At 47.5% G+C, this 11,177-nt stretch overlaps 2 protein-coding genes across 2 annotated transcripts; one reads left to right on the top strand and one right to left on the bottom strand.

Moving 5' to 3' along the window:
• The first annotated feature begins 839 nt into the window (after positions 1–839).
• Positions 840–2,147, top strand: LOC140076467 (uncharacterized). The gene is made up of 2 exons (XM_072122994.1): positions 840–1,165; positions 1,247–2,147. Exons 1-2 carry the CDS (start codon positions 840–842, stop codon positions 2,145–2,147), a joined length of 1,227 nt encoding a protein of 408 aa, XP_071979095.1.
• A 794-nt stretch (positions 2,148–2,941) lies between these two features.
• LOC140076466 (uncharacterized) lies at positions 2,942–5,447 on the bottom strand. Its single transcript, XM_072122993.1, has 3 exons — positions 4,939–5,447; positions 3,631–3,784; positions 2,942–3,494 (listed from the first exon to the last, which is right to left on the bottom strand). Exons 1-3 carry the CDS (start codon positions 5,294–5,296, stop codon positions 2,942–2,944), a joined length of 1,065 nt encoding a protein of 354 aa, XP_071979094.1. The 5' UTR covers positions 5,297–5,447.
• Between the last annotated feature and the right edge of the window lie 5,730 nt (positions 5,448–11,177).

Here is an 11,177-nt window from a genome sequence, read left to right as displayed (position 1 = left end):
GTATTCCAGTGCGTTCCAATGCTCTTCAGTGCAGCAGCGCCACCTTGTGGACGGCGGAGGAACTAACTTAATGAATCCCGTCCAGACCTGAATCCAGCGCAGAGAACGCGCCGCTGGATCGCGAATGGACCGGGTAAGTAAATCTGCCCCATTATGTACAATGTCCTCAGCTCCTCCTGCTCTATAACATGCTGCCTGCAGATAGTACAATCTACTCAGCTCCTCCATGGTACAAAGTGTGCTTTTAATAACAGCAATTCACCAACTTTTTAATAGTTTTTTATTCTTTTATTGGCACTGACAACAAAGAAGCTGAACTTATGACTGACTCACACATAAGCCTTGTGTGTCATTTACCATCAGTGATATACATGAATATGCTAGAAGCTCTGGGTCTGTTCATGCATAACATTTATTGTGAAGGTTTATCAGAGACCAAATGAGGAGGGATGACTGGGTACCGGGGTAACTGCACTACTCTTTATAGTGAAACTGTAAGGTGATTAGAGAGAGAACATGAGCTCTGCAATATATAACTTTATATGACTTAGGGTGCATTCACACGATCTTTTAAATTTTCACGTTCTGTATATTTCTGGCGTATTGTGCCGTATATACGTGCCGTTTTTACCCGTATGCGCACGTATTGCACCGTATCCGTACCGTGTCCGTACAAAATACGGGGGGCCAGCAAATAATGAGAAATGATGACAAAAGCTTGCCCATCCCCAAATTTGGTCACCTGACCGGCCCAGACTCCATTTTGACTTTTCTGAGAGCAAGGTTTAGTCTCCATTGCTGCTTCTGGTTCTGGTTTCTGGCACTTCTTATCTTTTGCGATGGCGTACAATCCCACAGACGATCTGCTCCTGGACTGGGTTGTTCTGCGCTTTCTCCGAAGGTGTTCTGCAATGCGTGAGGAGGAGCGGCGCTCGACTAGGCGATTTTGGGTTCATCCCATTGTTGCCGAGCGGCCTAGGAGGGGTCACTTCATGAACTTGTACGCTGACCTGCGCCAGCATCCGGACAAGTTTCACAACTACGTTCGGATGACTGTGACTTCATTTGATCGTCTTTTGGCGGACCTGCGATCGGGGCTCCGGTTTCAGGATACCAACATGAGGCGGTCTGTGACACCAGAGGAACGGCTCATTGTGACACTGCGGTAAGTTTTCTCAAGTATATACATTTCATTATTTCAAGTTGGACAGTCTGTTTAAATATTAAATGTTTTTTTTTTTTTTAGGTTTCTTGCCACTGGGAACTCGTTTGCTTCGCTGCATTATGAGTTCCTGCTGGGCGTTTCCACCATTTCAATGATCGTGAGATTGACCTGCGAAGTGATATGGAAGCGACTAAGACCTGCGGTGATGCCTGTGCCAACTGCTGAAGACTGGATCCGGATTTCTGATGGTTTCCTGGACTCAGCACAGTTTCCAAATTGCATCGGGGCGCTGGATGGGAAACACATACGTGTGAAGAAGCCAGCTCACTCAGGGTCCCAATTCTTCAATTATAAACAATATTTTTCTGTGGTTTTGTTGGCTTTGGCTGACAGTGACTACAAGTTTATAATTGTTGATATTGGGGCCTATGGAAGCTCTGCGGATGCAGCGGTCTTCAGGGCTTCCAGAATGGGTGAACGACTTCGCTCCAACCAGCTGACCCTGCCCGAGCCGAGATGTCTACCTGGATCTACTGGACCTCCTGCACCATTTGTTATCGTTGCTGATGAAGGCTTTGGACTTTCCCGTCATGTGCTGCGGCCATTCCCGCGGCGTGGTTTGGATGAACGGAGGCGCATTTTCAACTATCGGCTCACCCGAGCAAGACGGTATGTGGAGTGTGCCTTCGGGATTCTTTGCAGCAAGTGGCGGGTTCTACATAGCTCTATTCAGATGGACCCGGACAACGTTAAGAAGGTAGTGCAAGCCTGCGTTATTCTTCACAACTTCGTTCGGATCCACGATGGTGCTTCAGATGGTGACGTGGAGGGACAACATCCAACAGCATCTATCCCCCTGGACAACACTCTCCAAGGACGACCCGGAGTGGCTGGACTGTTTGTTCGTGAGCAGTTTGCCTCCTACTTTGTTTCTGCGGAGGGTGTCGTTCCCTGGCAGATGGATGCTATTAGTGGACGTTGAGGCTCTGGACTTTTAGATTAGTGGTTTTTTTTTATTTTGAACCTTTTTTGTTTTGGTAGTTTAGTGTAGGGACTCGCAAGTGATGGGGCCCCTTGACGTGGGTTGTGAGCTTACTACTTCTTTGACCCATATTCGAATAGTTGCTTTTTGGCTGACATTGGAAAATGAGTCAAAGGAGTAAACTAAGACCTCATCCAATCTTTTTTTTTTTAATAAAATTATATACACAATACCTTGTCATGTGTTTTTTTTTCTAAGACATTAGCAATGTGGATGGATGGTTATGTGTGCATTTGAATTTGGATGTAATAATCTTCAAAAATTGTTTTCAAAATGTGGCCGTATCTGCTCTTCTTTTAGCTTCTTTGTTCCTAATATTTAGGATATAATTCAAATGTACATGTGGAGCTGCAGGTATCATAGTCGTTAATGGAGCTTGGAGTTCCTCAAGCACATTTGCAAATTTTAACAAAGGGGTAAGTAAAGGAGGTGTGAGTGAGATGGAGGTATTATAACAAATATAAGATTACCACATTCAAGGTGCTCGTATCTATGAGCAAGTGTACCTGGTTTATCCATGCTTGATTTGATGGTGATTTAAAAGTACGTCTGTAAGAAGAAGAGACAGAGGAGTGCAAGGCTACTTTGCTGTTTGATCCATGCACCCATCTGTCTCTTTTGCATGCATATACAGGATGTTAGTGGATGGAGTAAAGAATAATGAAAGAAGAAATTTTTTTTTTAACGAATTTATAAAGAAATATTAACAATATATACAATACAAAATGCTGTATTTAGAGTTCATACAGCTCTCTTGTGTATGGACCAGATGTTGCTTGGCCATGAGAAGCCATGGCTGAAGAGCCTTCGTAGGGCCCATGGAACATAGGGGCCATGGCAGGGTATCTGGTGGATGGAGGTGGGCTTGGAGGTAGCAGTCCACCCACATGCTGCCGCCGTCTTTCCAAAAAAAGAGCCACCTCGGACTTGTCCTTCGGTGTGCCCTTTTGAAAAATCTGCAGGACAGCCATCATGGCTACCCTGCAGTTCATTCTGTCATCCTCATGAACTCCTTGCAGGTCTTGCACCATGGAGCGCATGCAGATGTCCTCCGCCGATTCATCGCGCCTCCTCCTCAACTGATCCAAGACCTCCCTCTCAGCAGCAATACTGAGACTTGACACTCCCAGCTGCCTCCTTCTACGCGAACGCATCGGCGGTGGTGGTGGTGGTGGTGTAGATGGAGGTTGAGGTGTGGATAGATCCTCTGCCTGCTCCTCAAAGGACTCCTCCAACACATCTTCCCCAGTCTGCATAGAGGCAGATTCCTCTAAATTATCCGCAGTTCTAGAGAAAAAAAAAAAAAAAAAATTTGTGCACATATTCTATAGTGCATTGATGCAACGACAATTCTGAGGACACAAGAACTTACAATTCTTTTATTAATAATGCTTTAAAGTAAAAATATGTTTTGATAACTTACTCTCCAACGTCCATCACCGGATCCAAAAACCGCATGAAACTTGTGTAAAGGTACGGTTTCTTGTGCAGTTTCCCACTGCCACTTCGCCCTTTCTCCGACTTTTCCCTCTTATATTGGTCTCTTGCTGAGACCCATCGTGTGGAGACCTTTTTTACTATAAAAAAAAAAAATTTAATTAATTTGCGGTTTCAAGCAATATTACAGAAAAGTATTAAGAAGGTACAGGCCACATGGCTGCAGGGGTGATACAGGCTACATGGCTGCAGGGGTGATACAGGGCACATGGCAGCAGGGGTGACACAGGGCACATGGCTGCAGGGGTGACACAGGGCACATGGCTGCAGGGGTGATACAGGGCACATGGCTGCAGGGCTGATACAGGCCACATGGCTGCAGGGCTGATACAGGGCACATGGCTGCAGGGCTGATACAGGGCACATGGCTGCAGGGGTGACACAGGGCACATGGCTGCAGGGGTGATACAGGGCACATGGCTGCAGGGCTGATACAGGCCACATGGCTGCAGGGCTGATACAGGGCACATGGCTGCAGGGCTGATACAGGGCACATGGCTGCAGGGGTGATACAGGGCACATGGCTGCAGGGGTGATACAGGGCACATGGCTGCAGGGGTGACACAGGCTACATGGCTGCAGGGGTGATACAGGGCACATGGCTGCAGGGGTGATACAGGGCACATGGCTGCAGGGGTGACACAGGGCACATGGCTGCAGGGGTGATACAGGGCACATGGCTGCAGGGGTGATACAGGGCACATGGCTGCAGGGGTGACACAGGGAACATGGCTGCAGGGGTGATACAGGGCACATGGCTGCAGGGCTGATACAGGCCACATGGCTGCAGGGCTGATACAGGGCACATGGCTGCAGGGGTGATACAGGCCACATGGCTGCAGGGGTGATACAGGGCACATGGCTGCAGGGGTGACACAGGGCACATGGCTGCAGGGGTGATACAGGGCACATGGCTGCAGGGGTGATACAGGGCACATGGCTGCAGGGGTGACACAGGGAACATGGCTGCAGGGGTGATACAGGGCACATGGCTGCAGGGCTGATACAGGCCACATGGCTGCAGGGCTGATACAGGGCACATGGCTGCAGGGGTGATACAGGCCACATGGCTGCAGGGCTGATACAGGGCACATGGCTGCAGGGGTGATACAAGGCACATGGCTGCAGGGGTGATACAGGGCACATGGCTGCAGGGGTGACACAGGGCGCATGGCTGCAGGGATCCGCAGGGGTGGGGTATGCACATGGCTGCAGGGCAGGGTAATTAGCTTACCAAGAGATGCACGCTCCCGGGTACTGCTACTAGCCCATTCGTCCGGCAACAGTATTGCAGTTATCTCCTCCCACTTTTTGTGCTTGAGGGCACGGTTGTGGAAGTCTTCCAAACGCTTATCCCATAGGATAGGGTGCGCTTGCACCAGAGCCAGGAGCCTCTCCATCTGCACATAAGCCATGTTGCTTCTGACTCCCAGGAAAGTCCTCCCCTCCCCTCCCCTAGTTCCTGGTATTCCTAGATACAGAACGTATATACGGCAGCATACGGTGGCCACAACGTATGTCACCCGTATTTTATACGTTCCCATAGACTTCAATGGGGCATACGGCCGCAAGAACGTGAAAAAATAGGACATGCTCTATCTTTTTATACGGCTCACATACGGTACGGTACGGTACGGTGACAAATAGGGCAATTCTTTGTATCACCGTATCTCCCATAGGAATGAATGGTAGCGTATTCTGGACGAATATACGCCCGTATATACGGCCGTTTTTCAACGGTCGTGTGAATGCAGCCTCAGAGAAGAGTACGGACTCCTAGGAGAAACCCTAAGGCTATATTCACACTAACGTATGGAGGACGTATATACGGCCGACGTATATACGGCCGATATACGTCCTCCATAGACGTCAATGGACGCACGGCGCCCTACGGGAGCGGTACGGTGCAGCACACGTGCGGCACCATACCGCTCCGTATGCGGAAAAAGATAGGACCTGTCCTATCTTTTGCAGTAATACGGCGCCGTGCGCCATTACTTCCTATGGTCCTATGGAGAGGGGCGGGGGTGAGCTGCGCTCACCTCCTCCTCCTCTCCCCGTACACTGCCGTTTCCCGCTACGGTACCTGCCAGTCCTGCCAGGATTTACTTTGCTGTTACCTCAGAAATCCTGCACCAAGTTCTATAAATCTTTTAATTGTACGTAGATACAAGGGCCTAGTTCATGTACCCCCATCTTTTGTAGATGTAAATGACTATATGATACAAGTTTTGGTGCCTGTGGAGGGGGTAGGTTGTTGGCCCAGCTTGGGCTATAGGATTATTCCACAATTGTGTACTTGCTGACATTATGGCCGATCTTTGACTCTAAAGAACAACATAATAAGAATCGTCAATCTCCTAGAAGAATACTGAGGTTCTGCGGCAGGGGGAGATTCCCAGGTTACTCACATTAGCGATGTAACACATTTGTGCAGTGTAATCCCTTTGGTGTATTTCATTATCTGCTGCGCTCTGACACCTTCATAAATAAATCAGCATTTAGCATATTCCTTAGGAGTACGTGTAACCTTCAGATCCTGGTGCCCAACACATTATCACATGATGAAGTGAGAATATTGTTACTAGCAAAAATGTGCGAGTCTGGAGCGTTCTGTATCTTCTTCAGGTATCACTGGAATGTTGTCCTTGTGTGATCTTTCCTGTATGTTTAGCTTGCTTGTCTTTCCTGGTCACATCACCTAATAAGGAGTCATTTTTAAAGCGATACACAAGAATTTCTGATTGGCACGGGTCCCATATGCAGCACCCCTAGAAGCAGCGCTTTAAGGAGACTGCAGCGTTCGAATGAGAACTATGGCAGGCAGTACGGTGGCTTAGTGGTTAGCACTACAGCCTTGCAGCGCTGGGGACTTGGGTTCAAGTTCCAGGGCCAACATCTGCAAAGAGTTTGTATGTTCTCTCTGTGTTTGTGTGGGTTTCCTCCAGGTCCTCCGGTTTCCTCCCACACTCCAAAAACGTACTTGTAGATTGATTAGATTGTGAGCCCCATTGGGGACAGGGACCGATTTGGCAAGTTCCGTGCAGCGCTACGTAATCTGTACTTTATAATATATAAATAAAGAATTATTATTATGGCCTCTTCACCACATGCAAAATTTGGTAGTATATTGCATAGTGGCTTTGCTTGGTATTACATTGGAAGAAAACTAAGCTGCAAGTGAGCAAAGTGGTAGATAGACATTAAGTCGTTAGTGTCTGAAGTGTAAGGGAATATGGGGGTCATTTACTAAGGTCTCTGCGGCCGCATTTTCATCGGGTATCCTGAATTTTTCCGTTTTGCGGCGAAATCTGGCGGGATTTTGGTGCACGCGATCTGATTTCGGTGCATCGGCGCCGGGTTGCATGCGACGGAAATCGGGGGGAGTGGCCGTTGAAAAACCCAAAGAATTGAGTCGCAAAATCTATCACTCACATGCACCGGGGATAGATGGTGAACTCCGGCGAACCTCGGCAGACCTCGGCGCAGCGGCGACACGTGGTGGACATCGGGCGCGCGACCTTAGTGAATCGCCGGAAGACCCGAATTCTCGTCTGAGAACTCACCGCTGGATCGCGACAGTAAGTAAATGACCCCTATGTGTCTTATTTAGGCTGAATTTTCATTGCATTTTATGTATACGCTTAGCATATATGTCGGGAAAGCTCCCAGTGGATACGCTGAGCGTATACATTGACATATAGTGCAAGACAGAGACACATTTTTTACCTCTGTCTGACCACTAAAAATCCACCGAACTCCACCTGCCCTGACCTTGGCCTCCTCCTAGCTACTCTCTCCACCTGCCCTGACCTTGGCCTCCTCCTAGCTACTCTCTCCACCTGCCTGACCTTGGCCTCCTCCTAGCTACTCTCTCCACCTGCCCTGACCTTGGCCTCCTCCTAGCTACTCTCTCCACCTGCCCTGACCTTGGCCTCCTCCTAGCTACTCTCTCCACCTGCCCTGACCTTGGCCTCCTCCTAGCTACTCTCTCCACCTGCCCTGACCTTGGCCTCCTCCTAGCTACTCTCTCCACCTTCCCTGACCTTGGCCTCCTCCTAGCTACTCTCTCCACCTGCCCTGACCTTGGCCTCCTCCTAGCTACTCACTCCACCTGCCCTGACCTTGGCTTCCTCCTAGCTACTCTCTCCACCTGCCCTGACCTTGGCCTCCTCCTAGCTACTCTCTCCACCTGCCCTGACCTTGGCCTCCTCCTAGCTACTCTCTCCACCTTCCCTGACCTTGGCTTCCTCCTAGCTACTCTCTCCACCTGCCCTGACCTTGGCCTCCTCCTAGCTACTCTCTCCACCTGCCCTTACCTTGGCCTCCTCCTAGCTACTCACTCCACCTGCCCTGACCTTGGCTTCCTCCTAGCTACTCTCTTCACCTGTTACTATGCACTGGCACCTTTCTACCTGCCTAGTTCAGATGATGCCTAAACCCAGTAAAACTTTAAGATGTAGCAGTCTGGTGACTTTCTTAAAGCAAAGCGGTCAATTAGTTAACGCCCTTGGTAGTAACCCTAAGCCAAACTGTATATAAAAAAATGTATATTCTAGGTAAAAAGTCACATATCGATTTGCCAACAGAGACAAACCATAGATGAGGCATAATTGTGTCTTGTAGGAATTTACCCATCCCACCAGCTAAATACGTTCATAAAATGTTCAGACAAACTGAACTTGGTTGTTTATGGTCAGGGTCTTTTTTTACTGAGAATTGTTGGCCAAAGTTTGTCCGACTTACTTTTTGTATATGGCCGCTCATAAATAGCTGGCTGGCTTTTTATCCTCTGGGAAGGCTTAACTCTGTGTTTACTTCTTTTACACCTTCTTCCCGTGTGGTTGAAATTATCTGCAAATACTAACATTTACATAACAAAATTCCTGGAATTCCTGGAAGGTAGAGATCCTGACTACATTGCCTGTATCTATGGTTGTAGATTTCTATATTGTGTGATTTTTTTCAAGTTCTCATTTGACTAGTCCTTGGATTACATTCTATCATTTATATTCCTATTATCCTTGGACCACCTGACCTAATACCTGTAGATCCACCAAATTTGCGCCATTTTTGGAATAATAATCTTTATTTATATAGCAGTATTATTTATCACAGAGGTTACAGTCTATGAGGATGAGGGGTAGACGCAAGAGCTTACAGTCTATGAGAATGAAGGGTGACACAAGAGCTTACAGTCTATGAGGATGAGGGGGTGACACAAGAGATTACAGTCTATGAGGATGAGGGGGTGACACAAGAGCTTACAGTCTATGAGGATGAGGGGGTGACACAAGAGCTTACAGTCTAGGATGATGAGGGGGTGACACAAGAGCTTACAGTCTATGAGGATAAGGGGGTGACACAAGAGCTTACAGTCTATGAGGATGAAGGGTGACACAAGAGCTTACAGTCTATGAGGATGAGGGGGTGACACAAGAGCTTACAGTCTATGAGGATGAGGGGGACACAAGAGCTTACAGTCTATGAGGATGAGGGGGGACACAAGAGCTTACAGTCTATGAGGATAAGGGGGTGACACAAGAGCTTACAGTCTATGAGGATGAGGGGGGACACAAGTGCTTACAGTCTATGAGGAGGAGGGGGTGACACAAGAGCTTACAGTCTATGAGGATGAGGGGGTGACACAAGAGCTTACAGTCTATGAGGATGAGGGGGTGACACAAGAGCTTACAGTCTATGAGGATGAGGGGGTGACACAAGAGCTTACAGTCTATGAGGATGAGGGGGTGACACAAGAGCTTACAGTCTATGAGGATGAGGGGTGACACAAGAGCTTACAGTCTATGAGGATGAGGGGGTGACACAAGAGCTTACAGTCTATGAGGATGAGGGGGTTTATTTAATAAATAAAAATGCTACTGCTTGAACCAGCCATCAGCCACCACCTTATCTACAAAGTCCAAAGTCAGTGGGACTGCAGAGAAGCATTTTCCGGATAACAGACAGGGGAAGTACCCAGAATTGGTTAATAAAGAGTCAAAGAGTCTGTTGTGTCAGCCTTAATAAATGGGTTTTAAGAGCACATTTGAGGCTTTTGGGTGCCGGGTATTAGTCTGATAGAGATCGAAGATCGAAGAGCACGGTTGGACGATAGACTGAGATGAGAAAAGAGAGATAGGGAGGTGCAGCATTACGCAGAGCTTTGTGGATGAGGGTTATTATTTTAAACTGTACACAGAAGGAGACGGGCAACCAGTACAGGGACTGGCACAGACTGGAGGCGTTTGGTCTGAAAGACGAGGCTGGCTACTGCATTGAGAATGGATTGTAGAGGGGAGAGTGAGTGGAAGACCAGTTAGTAGGGTGTTACAGTAGTCTAGACGAGAGTGAATCAGAGCGACAATTAGTGTTTTAGAGGTTTCAATTGTAAGAAATGGGTTAACTTAAATTCCTCTGCTGATATAAAAACAAGATTTTATACACTTTTATGAGACAATCACACAGATCACAAAAATAAAACATTTACACAAATACTACAGAAAGTCTACATTCCACCCCCCCACCCACCCCCCAAAAAAAAAAAAAAAAATTTTGCCAGGCAAAGGTTGTCCACAAACACTGCAGGGAAGTTTACAGATGTCCCAGAGTCAGAAACCAGGAACGCCATTTCCCTCAAACTTTTTCAGTGCATTATGTTTTGTATAGATATATTTTTCCAACTTTATAGTTTGATTGTTGACATTTTGGAGGAGAGGATTCCAACATCCAATGAGATGCCAATAGCTTGTTGGCTTGATGGTAAATTTTTGTCAAAGTGAGTCTTTGTACTGCTGTCAATTGTAATCCGGAGACAATCGGAGCTTCGCACACCCACAAAACTTTATTGTAGAAATCCCGTCCAAACTATATGGAAGAGGTCCACCTCCTCACAAGGACAACGGGGACAGTATGCATCAGGACCAGGGCTGGCGCTAGCACTTGGCATACCTGGGCAAGTGCCGGGACCCAGAGCTGCTGGGGGTGGGAGGCAGAAGCCTGGCAGTACCTGGTGAGAGGGTTGTATATAATATAAGAAATACATGGGTGGCTGTATATAATATAACCCATGACAGGGCTGTATATCAAATATAGGAAAAGTTTCTCAAATTGTAATGCCGCCACTTGAGTTCAATCTAAAGAGGCCCAATGAGTCGCCCAGGGGCCTACTGAAACCTAGAGCCGGCCCTGATCAGGACAGTATCCCTGTTTATGTAGAAGTATCCGGCTACGATATACACAATGTAGTAAAAACAGCTATGGACAGCTGTTTGCTATGTTTAAGGACATAATGGGGACTGTCTCTACGTCTTTCTATACCTCATTTGCGACGCCTGTCAATGTCATTAGCAAATTTATCCCACAGTCCCGCAGTAAAGAATTAGGAATCAGGAAGCAAAGGACCTGACCATAAAGAAAAGAGATCAAGGCACTAGCGGGGTCCACCGATTCTAGCATATCAACAACAGACTA

The sequence above is a fragment of the Engystomops pustulosus genome, chromosome 9 (genome assembly GCF_040894005.1).
Source record: "Engystomops pustulosus chromosome 9, aEngPut4.maternal, whole genome shotgun sequence".
Lineage (NCBI taxonomy): Eukaryota > Metazoa > Chordata > Amphibia > Anura > Leptodactylidae > Engystomops > Engystomops pustulosus.
Note: the sequence above shows the minus strand (reverse complement) of the source record. Positions and strands in the feature narration are given on the sequence as shown.